Source organism: Rhinolophus ferrumequinum, chromosome 18 (genome assembly GCF_004115265.2).
Source record: "Rhinolophus ferrumequinum isolate MPI-CBG mRhiFer1 chromosome 18, mRhiFer1_v1.p, whole genome shotgun sequence".
NCBI classification, from domain to species: domain Eukaryota; kingdom Metazoa; phylum Chordata; class Mammalia; order Chiroptera; family Rhinolophidae; genus Rhinolophus; species Rhinolophus ferrumequinum.
In genome coordinates, this window is record NC_046301.1 from 2733126 (window position 1) to 2752097 (window position 18972).

At 43.7% G+C, this 18972-nt stretch overlaps 1 protein-coding gene across 1 annotated transcript in view; it reads left to right on the plus strand.

Moving 5' to 3' along the window:
- Nucleotides 1-18972, plus strand: part of LOC117038149 (bifunctional heparan sulfate N-deacetylase/N-sulfotransferase 3-like) — a 109137-nt gene that overhangs the window by 14444 nt on the left and 75721 nt on the right. Inside the window, 3 exon segments of the mRNA XM_033134829.1 lie at nucleotides 1778-1982; nucleotides 1984-2322; nucleotides 2324-2918. Coding sequence (XP_032990720.1) covers nucleotides 1936-1982; nucleotides 1984-2322; nucleotides 2324-2918 — 981 coding nt within the window. The 5' untranslated portion in view covers nucleotides 1778-1935.

Consider the following 18972-nt stretch of genomic DNA (forward strand, 5'->3'; position numbering starts at 1 on the left):
AAGACTTGAAAGGGATTTAAAAACAGCATAACAAGGTGTTTTGTGAAGCTTCCACTGTTTTCATCGTGTGTTTTTCAAATACAGCAGGTCCTCACTTGACATCATCAGTAGTTCTCAGAAACTGCGATTTTAAGCGAAACATCACATCAGACACTCAGGCAGGCCTGAGACGCTTATGTGACGGTCCCATAGAGTAGAATGGAGCTGAAAATTCCCATTGCCTGGTGACATCCCAGCCGTCCTCATGTCACAGCATACGTCACGCAGGTGTTTGCGGTGATGCTGGAGTACACAATCCCACTGCACCGCCAGTCCCGTGAGAGCACGGCACCTACGGTTACGGGGCAGCCTGCACCATCTAGGTTTGCATAGGTGCACCCCATGATGTCCGTGCAACGACAAAATTGCTTATCAATGCAGTTTTAAGAACATGTAGCTATTATTAAGTAGCATATGACTGTAAAACAAAACCAATGTTACGACAGGCTAATGGATAGAAATAAAAGCTAGGTTCCTCCGGCACATTTCTGGACACAAAAACATCACCAAACTTCTACATAAAGACCCAAATGCTTCTAAAATGAAACACTGAAATAAATGTGAGCTCTACAAACATTTCAGAAAGATCAATAAAAACAAGAATATTTTTCCAACCTATTGATTCCACTTCAGGGTCCCGGGGCAAGAGCCTCTCCCTGAAGCTCAGAGCGCAGGGGGAACCCACCCTGGACAGGACGCCCTTCCATCCAGGGCCACTCACACCCACCACACTCACTCAGACAGGGACAGTGTAGACACGCCATTTACCTCACTGCACACCTGTGGGATGTGGGAAGAAACCGAGTCCCGGAGAAAACCCACGGACCTGGGGAAACCAGGCCAACTCGACACAGACAGTGGTTCTGGCAGGGAGTCAGATTTTTTTCTCATCAACATTATGACAAAACGATATCGAATAAAATTATATTATGCAAGGACCTGCTATATTTTTTATGTATTTTTCCCATATTACTGCTCTTTTCCAAAAAGTAGAAACAGAATAGTATAGCAAATGAGTTTCTAGGTAAATGTGTCCTCCGCAGGAATACACGATGCCCCCAATAATTTCACACCAGAGTTGAAGGCACCTCAGGCATATTTCACTCCTCAAGTTTGTCTCACCAAAGTACTTTCCTGATTTAAGCAAACCTAACTAAATATAGACTCTAAGTGGTCATTTGGATCGGGAGACCTTTTGAAAGGGTTATTTGCATGAAAGCATCTATGATAGAGCTGTTTATCTGATAGATCTGAAATATAAATAGAATGTTAAAATTCATTGTGTAAAAAAAATTTCAAGAAAAACAAAAAAACTAGTGTCTTAATTGTAACACTTAATAAAGTATGTCCAAACATTCATGGTTTTTCAGTCTATGTGACTACACACAAATGGCCCGAGATGGCGTTCCATGGTGTGACCGTGTGTGCTCTGGCGACCACTCTGGTCTCAGGCCCATGTTATCTACAGAGTCTGAGGCGAAGCGCGGGTGGGTGACAGGAAACCCCTCCTTCGCCCACTGTCTCCTCTGCCCAGGACGGGGAGCCTGTGTGGCCTGAGCCCCCACCCTCGCTCTAACCCATGTCCCCCTCCAGGTGTGGAGAGAAAGGAATCTGTTACTTAGTGCGCACGGCTTCCTATGCAGACAGGCGCCACTCGAGCCAGTGAACAGGATAAAAACCGCTCACTTTCTCGCCACGGACTGGTTTACTCTCTATTCTCCTTCCTTCTCCTTTTCAGACTGTATTTCCTGCGAGTCCTGATCCGGCCAAACAAATGAGCTGCCATGGTGACATGAAGTGCGGGCTGAGACTGGACAAGTAGCCGGACAGCATCTTTCCCGGTCCCCTCGGCGTTCTGGATTCGCTTCTGCTGGACCGGCCCGAGGAAAGCACAACATGACTTTTGTGCGGAAGCTCCACAGACGCTTGCAGAGGAGGTCCTTCTGCTCGCACACTCTGCACGGTGAGCGTGGTCCTGTCGGCGTACTACCTGTACGCGGGCTCGGGGCGGGACAGCGGCCCCTCGGACTCCGACGAGGCCGCAGAGCGGGCCTGCGGGCCCCCGCCGCACCCCCCGCAGAGGCCGGCGGCCGCGGAGCGCAGGAGGCTTCCCCGCGCCTCCAGTGCAGACCCCACGGTCCTGGTGTTCGTGGAGAGCCAGTACTCGGCGCTCGGGCAGGACATCGTCGCCGTCCTGGAGTCCAGCAGATTCCAGTACCACACGGAAATCGCTCCCGGAAAGGGCGATCTCCCGGCACTCACAGAAAACGCGAAAGGCAAATATCCTCATCGTTTACGAGAACATTCTCAAGTACGTACACATGGACGCTTGGAATCGAAGCCTGCTAGACAAATACTGTGTAGAGTACAGTGTGGGCATCATTGGGTTCCATAAAGCCAGTGACAAGAGCGCACAGAGCTTCCCGGGCAGAGGCTTCCCCTTGTCCGCACACGGCCACCTGGCTGTGAGAGGATGCTGCGTTAACCCTCACTCCCCACTGCTCCACCTGACCAAATCCTCCCAGCTTCACAGAGGCCCTTTACCTGGAACTGACTGGACAGTTTTCCACATTAACCACTCAGCCTACCAACCAGTAATATTTGCCAAAGTAAAGACCCCAGAAAACCTTTCTCCTCCCCTCTCCAAAGGTGCTTTTTACGCCACGGTCATCCACGACCGCGGGCTGCACGACGGCATCCAGCGCGTGCTGTTCGGCAACAGCCTGAGCTTCTGGCTGCACAAGCTCATCTTCCTGGACGCCGTGTCCTTCCTGTCGGGGGACCGGCTGACCTTGTCCTTGGACAGGTACGTCCTCGTGGACATCGACGACATCTTCGTGGGGAAGGAGGGGACCCGGATGAACGTCAAGGACGTGAAGGTAAGGCTCTGTGATCTCCAAGTATCCACCTCTAGTTCACCTGGGGGGGGGGGGGGGTTTACCAGCTGCCCCAGTCCCTCTCAGGACATGGGACCTGGTCATTTCAGCAAAGTTGCCCCAGTCCCTCCCAGGACATGGGACCTGGTCATTTCAGCAAAGTCTTATGCAAACTGAGAGGAGCTGGCCTCCCGACCTCTCGGCCCTAGAACTACTATATTTCTCTCTGAATCAAGAAAAATGAGGCTTATACTAAAGGGCTCACTGAGTGTGGCAGGATCCTGAAATGGTTTTCCGTGTGTGTTAAAACGACAGAGTAGAAACCATTTTGTTTGATGACTTTCCAGAAATTATCTAGTTATGAAACTATTACTAATCTAAGACTTTAGTCCACTTAAGTGTGAAATCAAAGCGAATTTGTTTTCATTAAAATAAATACTCCCACAAATTTTCAAGATTTAAAGAATTCGTAAGTAGCAAGTTCAGATATTTTTGGAAGTCAAATGTGCAACCCATTTTCCCTTATCATATTTTTTGAAACTATGGAAATTAGCACTACTAAATATGGAGCGCTCTGAATACAAGCATACCTATTCACATATAAACATGGGATTTTTAAATTACATTTACTGGGGTGACAATGGTTAGTAAAATTATATAGGTTTCAGGTGTGCACTTCTGTAATACATCACCTGATGTTGCATTGTGTGTTCACCGCCCAGGGTCAGTTCTCCTTCCATCACCATATATCTGACCCCCTTTACCCTTTTCTACCTCTCCACCCCCTTTTCCCTCTGGTAACCATTATACTGTTGTCTATGTTAAATACAATTTAAATTAACTTTCAGAATTCATCAAACATTTCTAGTACATACACGAAGCCCATCATGCTGCATTTAAATTGTATTGGACTTTTTTATTGTGTAAAACTGCTGTCCTTAAATAGAAAACAATTATTTGAAAATAGTTGGTTATTATTGTGAATAGATAGTGTTGCGTAAACAACTGGTTGTTTAATATTAATGAAATTTAAAATCAAAATGATCTGTATTTATCTTTGTTTCCCATTCAATATACCATAGGATTCTATCTCTCTTTTACTACATATTGATTTCTCATAAAAGTGAGAGAGTTTTGATAGATAATCTTTAGTCTGTAAAGCTTTGACCTTTTGGTAAAATATGAAGAACTAAATTGGATGGAAAAATATCTTCAAAACTGCATTCTTTTCTCCAGACACTAAGCATCTGGCAAATAAAGGACGTGGTCATCACATTAGCTAAATGAATTAAATGAGCTAATATATTGGAAGGACCATTAGATGTTCCCATAGAGAGTACAAAGACTGAAAAGAAAAAAAGAGAAAAAAAACTCATATTCTTGGCAATATTTTAGACTCTTCCTTATATCTTAATAGAAATTAATTAACAAAAATGTTGTGCTTAAGTTTTCATTAAGTCTTCTGAAACATACTTTTGAATATGTGGCTAAATTAAAACCAAGCTGGTAATTTAAATATTTATTATATGATTAAAAAATACAAATACTACATCATTCTCTTTCGAATTTTTTCATTTCCAAATATTATGATAAAACATGTTTTTAAAGTTTTTATTTATAAAGTAAAATGACTTAAAACTGCCAAAATATATTGTTATGACATTTAAAAATATGCTACATAAATCTCTGACTTGTTTAAGTAAAGTCTACTATATTCTATAAAATTACACAAAATACAAAAATGCCTTTTGTGTCCTTAAGGTTAAGCCATTTTTAAGGGCTATAAAAAAAGCCTATTGAACACTTTCAATAAGAATTTATCATGTGTAAAATATTCTATGACTTGCTCACGTTTCAACGGGAATATATTTTCTAACCAACATAAATAAAAGCTTAAGAACAAGTACGTTTTGAAATATTTGGGTTTTAAAATTACTTCTAAATTGTTTCTGTGATTGTGTCTCAAAACATTAATCCATTGTAGTCAGCTGCCCTGACAGTCTCACCATGTTCATTCATTCATTCACTCATGCACTCATTCACTCAGTCTGTAACTAGTTACAGAGCATGCACTACATGAGAAGCATTGTGGGCGGTATGCAGACGGCATACTAACCCATGGTCTTACCCCGGCAGAACGGAGGGTGGGGGAGGGGAGAGGATGCTTTGGGAAGCCCGGAAGTGGGGGACTGTGCTCAGCATGTGCCACTCAGGACCAGACGTGACTGCACCACACGCCAGGCCCAGAGGCAGGCACGAGAGAAACAAAGACAAACACGGCTGCCACTTAGTGAGTTTACCCCCTCGGGGTGGGGGTAAGATAAATCGGTAAATAGCGTGCAATGTGGGAAGTACACAGTAGAGGGGGCTCCGCGGTTTTGTGTATTAATAGTAAAGCTGTGGGACACTCTATATGCACTACGTCCTGGAAACTGGTAAGTCCTATAAAGGACAGATTTGGAAGACGAGATGAGAGCGATCACTTGGGAGGCTGCGGCTGTGATGGTCAGAGAAAAGGCAGCAATTTCTTGAAACTAAGAAATGTGAATAAGAGTCAGAAGGAAGGACCAACTGAAGAAGTGTTTAGGAGGTAAAACTGAACAGCTGAGTAAGGGGTCGGTCAAGATGAAAGGCGATACAATCAAGGATGCCGTTAAGATTTTTAGCACAGGTCAGTGATTGTTGATACTTCCAACAGCAAAGAAAGGGGAGCCCAGTGAAGGTCATTACAGGGCACATTAAAAACCTCAGTTTTATTGAGGTGCATCTGAGACATACGGTGTGGATGATTTGAACAGGTGGTGGCCTGGAAGAGAAGTCTGGGGAGCAAGTACGGGTTTCAAAGCCATCATTCATAGGGGGAATGGTTCAAAGCATGACAGAGTGTGGTATCTTCCAAAGCCAGGAAAAGGGTTTATAGAGTGATAAAGGAAGATCACACTGTAGAATCTTGAGGAAAATCATCTTCCAGAAAATAAGTGGAGGGAGATCATCCAATGAGTCAGAATCAAAAGGAACCGACACCAGGAAGCTCTGAGTAAAAGAGCTCCAGAGAGGGTGAGACCCAAGAGCGGGGTCCCCTGGAGAGGGCTGGCAACGCCGCTCTGGAGAAAGATGCAGGTCACTGGGGACTCGCAGAATCCATGTACATGCAGTGGCTGGGGCAGGGGCACAGGTACAGCACGTGCAGGGGTGATTGGGGGTTACCATGTGGAGAAGGAGAGTGTGGAGTACTCAGGGGTGAGATTCTGTTATGAAAGAGACAGGGGAAGTGAGCTGGAGAGACTGGAGTTGGGGTGATCAACCCTCAGCTTTGCCCTGAGGGCATCCAGTGCTGAAACTCGGAGTTCAGGCCAACTGGGTAATAGGTTTCCCTAACTAACTAGGAGAAGGGGATGCTTTTATCCCAGAGACAGGGCAGACAGCATGAGGTCTAAGAAAAACTGATTAACAGTACATAATTAATAGAAATATTTCAACCATTCTTTTATTTAATTATTACCACGTATGAACAAATTATATTTCCCTTATTTGAAGTACTAGGAAAATTGAAAAGAATGTGCAACAGTTCAAAGTAACATAGAAATGTTACTAGCAAACTTAGAAAAATGGTGCACGACACATAAATTTTAACTACTATACTAATCACTGAAAAAGTGTTTTTTCTTTATGTGAAACAAAAGAAAAATGGGTTTCCTTATTTACGTGGAAAATTAGAATTAGCAATGCAGTATCAGTTTCTGCCACTATCTGTTGAATAATATGAGCACATTTTAAAGAGCCTCAAATCTACAAAAAAAAAACAAAACAAAACTGTGATGTGGCACAAAATATATGACTCTTCAAGAGGAAGAAAAAAAACAATAAGAGGCCTGAGGTATTATTCTCATTATTTGTGTCATTTAAAAGTGGCAAACCGTAGTCCTTAACCAAAGAAGAACATACTAGGTTGGTGCAAAAGTGAGGTTTAGGGAGCAGACGGTGAGCTCACTTGGTTAGAGCGAGATGCTCCTAACACCAGGGTCACCTGTTCGATCCCCACACGGGCCCCTGTGAGCTGCGCCCTCCACAACTAGATTGAAACAACTACTTGTCTTGGAGCTGATGAGTCCTGGAAAAAACATACTAAAAAAAAAAAAGGAATTGCAATTTAAAAGGTTAAAAATTGCAAAAATCGCAATTACTTTTGCATCATCTAATAGTTTAGACAATTCAAATATTCAAAAGTGACAGTACTAATTTCAGTTAAATGAAGTCAGAAAGAAAAGGTGTATTTTATTGAACTATATGGGCAAGACTTGTCTCAAGTTCACCGTGGACTAGTTTTGTGATGTTAGAAAATTTTAGTTCCTTATGTGCTAGGACCTGCTCCAACTTCCTGAGGCTGAGTACAGCAAGTGTTTAGGAGAGGGAAAGTGATGTTTACAAATAAATGTTTCTTCTATTGAAACATATGAAAGTTACACAGGAGAGCACAGCATGACTGAATGAAGAGAAACAGTTCAAATTCTCTCTTAGAAGAATGAATTCACTCTTGGCCCAAGATCCATTGCACCTTTAATCTTAGACCGTTTCTTCTCACATTTCATCCCAAAGAGACGTGAAAAATGGCTCGGCGAGGAGGCTGGTGATGGTGGGTTTTAGGGTTTTAGTGAACTCTGCAGTTACACGCTCACAACTAAAAGAGCGGCACACCACTCTCTCCTTCTCGCTCTGTAACGATGCATTCTCTTAGAACTTTGCTAAACTCCAGAAAATGAGGATGCAGCCAGGCTGTCTCTGAGCATAGTAACAGGTGCCTCTAGTGTGATAGGGGGTACTCAGCAACCCCTCACTGCCCCCCACAACTTTCCCGTGACTTCCTTACAGTCCACTATGCCTTAACGTGGCTGTTTGTGGATCACTCTTTTCAAAATGGACATTTTTTAAGTGGCCGCATAGGTAAGAGAGGGACTTGAGTGATTTTATCATTATTTCCTTCTCTGACTGAAGCTCCATCCCATGCGCCTAGGGAAAAGGAAGTGCTGCAGATAGAAGCAGGAAGCCATACCACTGGAGAAGTGAGTGCTCTCAGGCAGAGACAGAGTCCCGACTGCAGAGGGTGCTGGGCTGGCACCTGGGCTATAACTGGGGTGGAAAGGTGAGCTCTGTGTCCTGACCTGCCCTCCTAACAGTATTCACCATCCAGCTAAGGAGAGCCAGGGCCTTCATAACGTCATTGAAAAAGAATTTAGCATACCAAATGTCTGGGGAGAAAGTCAGCCAATTATTCTGTCCTAAGGAAAAACCAAAAGGAAACAAAAGCTTCTCCAGATAGTTCATTATTTACAGCGCTCTGAAGGGAAGTCAAGGCCTGTACATACCCCCAATGCATTTGTTTCACCCGAAACCCATCTTTCTCTAATTCCTTTCCATCATCTCTGAGGTTTCTTATCTTTTATTTGCTAATGTCCATTTTAATTGCACGATGCTCTGGAAGCCTGTACCAGTGGATACCGATACTTTAAGTTCGCTACAATGACTTTGTGACTGGATACGCCATCCTGTGTACTTGACAAGAACATGTTTTCCAGTCAAGGGATAGCTATTAGCTCAACTTTGTTAACTGCGTTGCTCAAATCTTCTATATTCTTACCGTTTTGATCTTTTTGGGGGCGGGAGGGGAAGGAATGGATTGTACTACTTGTTACCAAAAGAGGTGAGCTTAATTCTCCAGCTCTGATAGTGGATTGTGAGTATTTTCTTGATTTTCTGTCAATTATTACATTGTGCACTTTGAAGCTATGTTATTTAAGTTTACACACACACACACAACACACACATATATTCCCTTAATAATAACATAGATACATTTTTTGGTTACTATTTGAAAACTATACCTTATCTCATTTTCATATTTTTTTCTGTGTCTTTACATATAAATTAGTTTTGAAAACACTTTGTAGACGAACTGTGCTTTTTATCACTATGGCAGTATTTGTCTTCCAATGAACAAGAGTACAGCATGTAATTTGCTGAGCAATATTTATGGATTTATTTCAGCTCTTATTTTGTGTTTTCTGTGTGTCCCACTCATTCAGTTTCTTCTTTTCCCTCTATCCTTTATCGCCTTTAGTGTCAGTTTCTTTCTCTTTTCTACCTACTCCTGGTTTCGAATGTATAGATTTTATTTCTATTCTTCTAGTAGTTTCTCTAGAAATTTAAACACAAGTGCTAGTATCAATCACTGTCTCTGCACCTCAGTCAAGAAGTAAAAAGTACTTTCTCTTCAATCACGCTCGCTGTCCTTTGGCTGATGAGTGTTCTGCTTTTCAACGTTGACCGTTTTTGTTGTTGTTGTTGAAGCCCAGATATCAGACGTCATTCTCACCACCACCAAAGTCCGACTAGATGGGCCCACTCCTTTCAACAGAGAAGCCAGAGCGGTGCGCTAACATGCAGTTCACATCCTGTGGGAACCTCCAGTGACTCCGATGTCACCCACACTAAAAGCCAGTCTTTTTTCCATCTGTGCCACCCTCCCTTTAATGCTCTCATCCTGGCCTGCTTCTCTCCTCATGCTGCTGCAGCCTTTCCAGCTTCCTGCTGTCCCCAGCTGTGCCCTGGGGCTGTTCCTTCTGCCTCAGATCTTCTTCCCCAAATGGGTGCATGGCTGTCTTCCTCACTGCTGCCAGGTCTTTACTCAAATGTCACCTTTTTAGTGACGTCGTCTCTGACCATCCTCTTTAAAACTGCCAGCCCTATGCCTCCGCATCTTTTCCTGCTAATTTTTCTCTCTGCGCTTACGATCTGAAGCGGCTCACAGAGGCACGCAGAGTCGTCTGCTTACATGTCTTCCCAGATTCAGTGACCTGGGGACAGTATTTACACCACAGCAATTGGCAACTGCCACAAAGCCAGGCTGTTTTGTTTTCCCAGGGAGCCCGCTGTTAGAGGGTTAGCAGCGCACTGCTACATGTACTTCCTATATTTGCTCGTTTTTGTTGGTTTGTGACTTGGCCGACTAAACGTACACTTCATGAGGGCGAGATGTTCCGTGTGCCCTGGTGACTGCGGCACCCCCAGGCACTTCGCAGTGTGCCTGGGTCAGTACCTATTTGACTGAACGAGTGAGCCTCGTTCTTTCTGAAGCACACCCTTTACAAGTTCCTGTAATGAGCGTCCATTCACGCGGAGCTCTCTCAGATTGCAGGGACTGTGTTCACCGTTGTGCCTGGAAGACGGTTCTGCTGAGCTTACGATGCTTACCGGACAGCTCCCTCAGGTTCATCCATCGCTGCTCATACCACAAAGCTAGGGCTCCGGGGAAGTCACCTCCACTTCTGTGGCAGGAGACTACATCAGAGCCCCACTGGTCTCTGTTTTATAATTGCCAAACAAGCAGTTTGGGACTGTTCTTACAGCTGCATATGAACTCTTTCTTTTGTAGTTTCGTGGAATGCTTATTTCTAAATTTGATATAAAGTGACATAAAACACAGGAAAACATATCACTGTCAATATTATTATCCAACTCCAATAGCCACAGTGTGCTAGCAACTATACAGTTATTTTAAGGTTATTATTTCCTGGAAATAGTTTATGGCAATAATTGAACATGGGGAAGTAAGGAAATAGTTTAGCAAAGGGAGAAACTATCTCATATCCATAACCTACTTACACTGAATACTTTTTATTAAGTTGTTGTTACATTGTGAGCTGGAAGGTACCTCTGTTACTATTATATTAAGGAGTCATTTGTTATGCAATGACATTCTAAAAGAGTGAGTTGTAAATCACGTAAGGAGACAACATGCTGTCACGGAACACCACACGAATGGATAAACAGAACATTTGGAGACTAATTGCTGTGTTGTAAGATCCGATGCCCCGAATCCTTCTCAAGCATGCTAACGAGCAGGGCCATCACAGACGGCACCAGAGCTCACCCAGGCGTGACACGTCCCACACCCTGGGCTAGCAGGAGAGGGAAACCGAGGAAAGATTCTGGTTCTAACGATATTCTACTCCGTTCAGAAAATGGTTAACACTCACTCTGCCAAAGTGCTGTGATGAGGATTTCAAGGGGTATCTTGAAGAATAATGAAACACGTTTTTGTATTAAGGAACTAAAAAACAGTTACTATTTGACAGTTACTGGGTTATGTCGTTCTCTGGATTGAAAGTTGATTTTTTCCTAACATTCCATAATTCTAGGAAGTAAATCAAAATATAAAAAGATCTTCTTTTGTATTTCTGTGCTTATACTTTTAGGCTCACAAAAGATGTGATTATTTTCTAATGGTGTCTTTGGGGTACTTAGCTAATCCCAAAATAGGTTACGCTTTTTGGATGCATATATTGTTTTAAGTGTTTCACATTCATTATCATCTTTCTCACAAAAATCCTATAAAACAATGACTATAAGTACCATCATTTTATTAAAAAACAAAAACAAAATCCCCTGATAGTCACAGACTGCCTAACTTGCCCGAGATGGCAGGAGTACGTGGCACCCCAGGTCTGGCTCCCAGAGCTGAGCTCCCGCCCCCACGCTGCCCCCAGTTGTGCCCTAACACTTCTGATACACTGAAAAGTTCCTCTAACAGAGTTTGTATGACTTTTTAACAAAAATATCTGACGCTATCCTGAAGAGAGGTTAACCGTTATAATGAAAACATGTGAACTATAGTGGGTTTGCTTTACCAAAAATGGTTTAGGTTGCGATTCAAAAGATGTTTGCATAATTGCCGATCTGCTGTAGAAATGCAACAGGCATTGAGAGGGAGTGAAGGGACGAGAGGAAACGGTTTCTCAATCTCTGTCTGTCACGTCCAATCTGATAGGAGGCCCTGTCACTGATGGGTGGGATGGTACCTACTGCTTCACAGCAGAAAAGACGAGCCCACCCAGCGGCGGTAGTCTCGGCCTCCCTGCCCGCTAATGTGTCATAAATTACTTCCATTCGTTCGTGTAGCTAAGGGCGGGATTTAGTTTCCTTACACTCATACATCTCTCCAGTTGTCTTTTTTCCTTTTATTTCACATTCCACAAATAGAACAGTGTGTTTGTTCATTGGCATATAAACTTTACATACTCATATTCCAAGAAAACCTCATGAAAGTTCTTACAAATTTAATTGAGAGAACCTCAGTAGAATCACAGAGGGGGGAAGTGTATACAGGCTCTTTCAGAAAGTACAAGTCTCAGCCCTGACAAGGTCTCCGCAGGGGCCAGCTTACTGACAAGGAGTCCCAGCCCCCTTCCTCCCAGGTAAAGATGGGCATGGAAACAGCTGCTCCACCCTCGTCAGGGGCCATTGGGGGCAAGCAGGGAGCCTAGGGACGTGAGAGCCCTTGACAGGTTACAAATAATTACCTCTGGGTTCTACTTTCCTTTCCTGAGATGAGAGAATGGGATTTGATCATGTCTTAGGTTTGTAGTAGTTCTAACTACGTGAGAGTCTTTAAGACCTTCCTAAGGGAAGCCCAGCACCCACTGATTTGCACAGAGTAACTATATGGTGATGTAGGGTGAGCAGAGCACTGCTTCCGAGAGGTAGGACCCATCGTCCAGTCCAGTTGGCCAGCTCTGCCTGTCAGCTCTAAGGAAGGGCGTGTAGGGTGTGGTCAGCCTCCCAGACAGCGGCCTCTGCAGGTGAGGGATCTAATTACAAGGCGGTCCACTGTCCCCAAATAACGTATTGTCCGTCTGTAACATGACTTAGTTAGAATATTTGAAGGTATTTCTATAATTACTCTCTGCCATTGGTTATTATATTACCTTCCTCAAGCTTGCTTTTAATCTGAGATACATTTCCCAGGCCCTAGTGCTTAAGACACCCGTGATCATTCTAGTCCACCCTCAGGCCTGTGTAGACTCCAACCATTCTCCTCTGGGCTTGCACGTTTTTATAGACTGAAAAGGCCTGTCCCATTTTGCCGTTCTGATTCGTTACTTTCCCTTGCCAGCTGCATAGCTGTATGACATTCCTGCTGAAAAGAGCTTGGGAGCTAACGTCAGAGCAACCTGGGCCCAAACCTCAGCTCTGCGTCTTGCTAACTGAGAAGGCCTGGCTGTGCCTCAGCCTCTCCCACCACCACTTTCCAATACCTCCTTTCCAGCACAGATGTCGCCTGTGTATGTCAAATGCTTAATTCCAGTGGGCCCTCGATAAATTGAAGCTGTATTTTTATTATTATTATGAGAGTATCATGCACTGGGAGGGAATATTTGAGCAGCCCTTTGGAAGGAATTCTAGAATGATCAGAATTAGTTCTTCTAAATACCTTAGAGGTACAAAATCAGCTAAAAGAAAACAAGACCATGTTTAGTCACCCACTCCAAAACTGTCGCTTGGTGTGTGCACTGCCTGCCAAGCTTTCTTTTAGGAGCTGGAGATGCAGTGATAGCCCAGTAGACACGTTTGCTGCCTGCACACATCTCACCAGACAATAAACACATAACCAAAAGGACAAATAAATAACCCCAGTGAGAGATAAGGGAACTATGACAAAATAAAGCAGGTTCTGTGTGATCAGGAGTGATGGCAGGTGCTGGGGGGGGGGCCATGGGGTGTGGGGACTTGAGCAGCTGGGCAGGGCGATCACTCAGAGGTAACACTGAGCTGAGACCTAAAGAAGAGATGAGCCCCCCATGAATGCAAAGATGTGGGGTGACAGCCCCGTGTAAAGGGGCTTCATGGCACAAGCTCCGTGTGGTCACAGGGGCCAGTGTGATGGAGCACAGTGGACATGAAGGAGCCAGGGGTGAGACGAGTTCAGAAAGGCAGGCAGGGACCCAACTAGGAGGGCTGTTTGCTCATGGAGACATCTGGATTTTATTCAAACTTCTGGGAGCGGCCATTGGAGGTCTGTAGTAGTGAAAAGATCTGGCTAAGGTTTTTAAAACAATCATACAGCTCGTTATATGGAGAATAGACTGTATAGAAAAATGATGGAAGGTGGCTTTCAGACCAGGGGAGGAATGAGGGTGGTGAGAAGGATGGTGAGAAGATGGCAGGTCTGAGATGTCCCGGAAATGGAGCTGACAGAACTTCCTAATGGGTGGCATGTAGGGAGCTTCAGCAAAGAGTGCAACCAAGGACAGCTCCTCAGACTGCGGCCTAAGTGGGGTGTTCTCTGAGTCGGGGAGCACAGAGGGAAGAGGGGCTTCCTGCAGTGGCGGTGAGCACAGGTACCGTGGGTGTAGACGGAGCTGGAATCCCTGCTTCGTCACTTACTGGCTGTGGCCACGTTTCTTAGCTTCTGTGCCTCAGTTTCCTTTTATGTAAAGTGAGACCCGTCGGGGCAGCTATCATAGATGTGCCTGAGGATTGCATGATTCAATACACGTAGAGTACTTAGGCCCGTGCTTGTCTCACGCTGTTAGTTATAATCAGGGGGAAACCAAGCGTCCTCTTGCGGACTTGCTAAGTTCATGGTGTCTTTTAGATGTCCAAGTGGACGTGGGCAGGCAGCTGGGTCTGCAAGTCTAGACTTCAGGGAGAAGCCAAGTGGAAAAATATACATCGGGAACTTGTTAGCGTAGTGAAGGTACTTAAAGACCTGGCCCAGGATGAAATCACCTGGGAAAAGACAGTCGAGACGAGAATGGAAGAGGACCAGCCCTGAGCCCCTCTCTGTTAGGGTCACAGCTCAGATGTACTGAGATGTCACAGACATGGCTGAGAGTCTGAATGGATTCCTCATCTCATTTACTATTCGTAAGGAACATCCTTTTCCTAAATTAATTCATGAAAGCCTCATTTGAAGTTCTGGGTCACAGACTGTCCTCCATTTTACACACATGCTTTTCCGTCAGAATACAGAACACGTGCATTCGATTGTGGGGCGTACGTGTCCCTAACTGTCCCTCCCACAGAGTAATAAACAGCGGCTCTCAATAATGTCTGTCAGGTTAATTAAAGTATGATGAATGACCTGGGCTTTCCACGGCACCATGTGAATGACTGGTAACTAAGGACATGAACTATCTTGCTCTAAGGTAGAGGATAAACTGAATGTTCATTGCAAAAAAAAAAAAAAAAAAAAAAAAAAAAAAAAAAAAAAATGGACCCCTTTGGAAAACCAAAGATGAATCCAGGCTCATAAACAAAATGATCTTCCTAAAACCTATCTTTCTCTACTGCACAAGGAACAGATGTAAAGTGAAATGGTAATGAGCTTTGGACTTGAGCAAACGTGTGCTCAAATCTCAGATCCACACGAGGTGTGGGACCCAAACAAGTTCCCTAAGCTCTGGAAGTCTGTTCTTCTCATCTTTAAAATAGGGGTAATGATGACACGTGCCTCATGAATTCTAAATAAGGTTTGTCTGGCATGCAATGGATACTCACATGTTGGTTTCCTTTTATCTCCTACACATGAGACTGCATCCTGCGGAAGGGTTTTTTGCATGTATGCATCCATTATTCTCAGTACACAGCACCACATGTACACACGGAATTCAGTTTATTTTTAAAACGATGCATATAATGCAAGTGGTGGTGTGTCTGTGTGTGTTATCTGTAAATGTTGAAGTATACTGAATTATAAAATGTGGTTTAGTTTTATATAAATAAATTGTACTTATTTCTAAATGAAAATAGACGTGCAAGTTGTTTCACATGTAAAAGGAGGGATGTGTGACATGGGTAGTAATTTGTTGCTTTTAAACAGATTTAACAACATCCGGAGGTAAGGGCTGTTATGGTCTCATTACTCCCCGCCCCCCGCCCTGAGGATCAGCTGTGTTAATTAAGTACATTTAAAGGGAGGAAATGCCTCTTTGCTGTATCCCCATTAACCTACTGTTTCTTTACTTACTGATGCTTGTTACAATTTATTAACTATGAATTATACCTCACAGTAAATTAACCCTCTGTCTCCTCTCAATTTGCCACATATAATAGTTGCATACAGTTACAAAACAGCCTAATGGCTTCCTGACAATAGAGACATGAAACGGTTTCCTGCAGCATTGAACCTCAGAAGAATGCAACAGCTTTTGTGAATCTAGTACCAATGCTCATTTTCCAGCCAGGAGCAAACCTGTAAATCATGTGTGACACAGTGTACCTGTCTTTGAAAGCTGTTTGCAGTCATGCATATTTATTAGTTTCCCAGGCTTGCAGCAATATGCTTCCTCTGCTGTCTCGCTGTTTTGTATTCACACACCCACATCTCTGTCCCGAGGCCTCCCTGGTCCCCCAAAGAGCACAGCTTGTGGGGCTAACTCTCCCACCTGCATCTGTGTGCAGTTGCTATAGATAATACCTTAAATAAACTGGATCTTCTGCTGTCCGTGGATGTTTACAATTTCCCTTTGCCCCTTGTTAAGAATTGTGAAGGGTCTGAGATTTCACTCCACTTGCAAGCTAACCAGTCGGCCTGCCCCAGTGTCATGGATGGTGACTGAGGGACCTTATTATTCATAGTAATAGCTGTAGCCAGAGCACCCGCATCTGAGCTGTTCTCTAAGTCCCAGTTCCCACAGGGTAATGTGAAGAGTTCCAGGTGATTGATGCCTACACATGCAGTGGGTTCCTTCATAGGAGAGAAACCCTAGTCTTAGGGAATCCAAACATTTTATAATGGGCAGTAAGCCTGCACGCTCTTTTAGGAGAGGAACTAATCTGAGGGAACCCGAACCTTTTATCATGGGTAGTAAGTCTGCATACTCTTTCAGGAGAGGAACCCTAATATTAGAGAACCCGAACCTTTTATAATGGGCAGTAAGCCTGCACACTCTTTGCCCTGGAGGTAGACATGGTCTTTCTTTATACCGGAAAAAAAGCAAACTTGCCCTTTGCTCTGAAGGAAGACACTGTCTCTGCCTTATAAGGCATCCTTGGAAAGACATCCTTGCAAAGACAGTACAAAGCAAAGGCAATCAGTGCCTCTGCTCACAAGGCATACAGAGATGTGAGAGGAACATTGAGAATGGTCTTCCAGCACCATGAAATCTTTTCTTCCCGGACTTGTGTTACAGTTTATTAATGTTTTCAATATGTGCTTTTAAAGTTAAATGGATTTAGTGCTATGAGCATATAATCCTAAAATTACATAGTCCTCTTGCAAAGGAATACCTTATATTACTTTTTTTAAACTAAGTTACATTTCTGTTTTTAAATTCTGCTCAATTTACTTAACCTCTCTGTGCCTCAGTTTCCTCATCTGTAGAATGAATGGAACAATAATACCTAATTCAATGAGTTGTTGAAAACACTACTGAGATAATCCAGCAACAACGAGTTGCTGAACAGGTCAAACGAGGTCGTCCATGCTTAGCACAGGGCCTAGGAAACGATAAGTGCCCATCACTCGGGAAACGTTCCCTTGAGTTGGAACTGGCACTAGTGTCCTTCGATGAGCGTTACTTCAAGCACCCCCTTCGCGAGGCCATTGGACCAGTGCCAAATGTACCTTGGGGCTGCTGGTTCGCCTTCTGCTACTACGGACGCATTTATCAGGAAAGGGTAGAGATAAAAGGAAGCAACATTTCTGAGGACCTACTATGTGCTTTAAGTTGCTTACCTGAGGTGGTGCTTCTGTGGATTACTTCACAGCATTCTCGTGAAGAAGGTGTCACTTTATAACAGGGTGCTGGGACCGAGACTGACATTTCCCCAAGCCAGGCAGCTTGCACATGAAGAGCAGGAGCCAGCCCTGTCTGACTCCAGTCTGACTCTGTGCCTTTTTCATTTTTAACCATTTAAGCTCACTTCCCTCAGCTACCTCTCTACCTTTTGGGACAATGTCATACACAGCATGCCAGGTTTCAGCTGTACGTGTGGCCCAAATGCCACTCTTTGTGCCACAGCCTACAGATCCATAGATCAACCAACCTGTTTTTGTCACTCGTTTGGAATATGTGATTCCTAGCTTGGGTGTTTCCAAATCTCTCTCAGGAACCTTGAGAACAGTATGACATCTCAGAGAAATGCAAGCAGGAACACTGCTGTGCTATGTTAGCTTTTTCAAGAGCCATTATATTAAACAAATTATAAAAGCAAATTATAATTAGCCTGCAATAATAACAAAATCCTCATTTAGGTAAATCACACAAACTCACTTTTAACTTTAGAATATAGACTCTTCATGCTACACACTAAAACAAACAAACCAAAAAGGTGAAAACGTGCTTTTTTTTTTTCTTAACTTAGTTCTATAGGGATTTTCCTTCTTACCAACTCTGCACAAAAAAATCAATTTTACATCCTTTAAAGCAACTCATACAAAAATCAGGTTGGGAGAAATAATGATTGCACTTCTTAACCCTGGAATAAAGTTTGCTATAGATTTGCTGCAGAATTAAGATTCTGAATTTTCTGAAAACTTGATTGACAGTAGCAGACCATACCAAAAGTCTTCTGAAAAAAATGCTTCTAACTCTCTCAGAAATTTACCACTTCAAGAAAACGCCAAACATATATATATATGAGGAGTTCAGACATGTCTCAGAGCTCCCTGGAGACATCCAGAATTCATATAAAATGTTTAAACAGTTATAAAGAGAAGCAAGCACTCCCGGAGAGGCCCTGTGCTGTAATTCAGTGTAATCATCCAGTCCCTGAAAACAATGACTCGATGCTGTAACAGGGAAAGCCAAGCAACCAACATAACGTGCGGAGTGATAAGGGAGTGAAAAATGTTGCGTCTTTTGTTGATTACATTATTGAATCCAAGCTTCCACCCTTGCTCGTGTTGCTCACTTCATTTTTAGTAAACTTCTATATATGCTCCACCTTGGGTGTTTTTTCATTGTTTTGCGTTGTCCCCTTTGAAAACCTCCAGGAGAAAGACAACAGATATCACAGCCAGCCTCATGAGAAAACCAGAACCAAAGCCATGGAATGAAGACTTTCCCTTTGTCCACCTGTCCCCCTTGCCTGGGGGTTGTTACTGTGCTGGCTTGTTTGGGTCCCACTGGGCATTTACCGAGAGCATCAGCCGACACCTGGCCATATGCTCACTTCACATTTATCCGAAATCCCTTCCAGTAGCAAGTTTGATACTGTCCCACACCACCACCTTCTGCAGGAAAGTTTGCTTCTCCGACTCGAATGTGATAGTGAG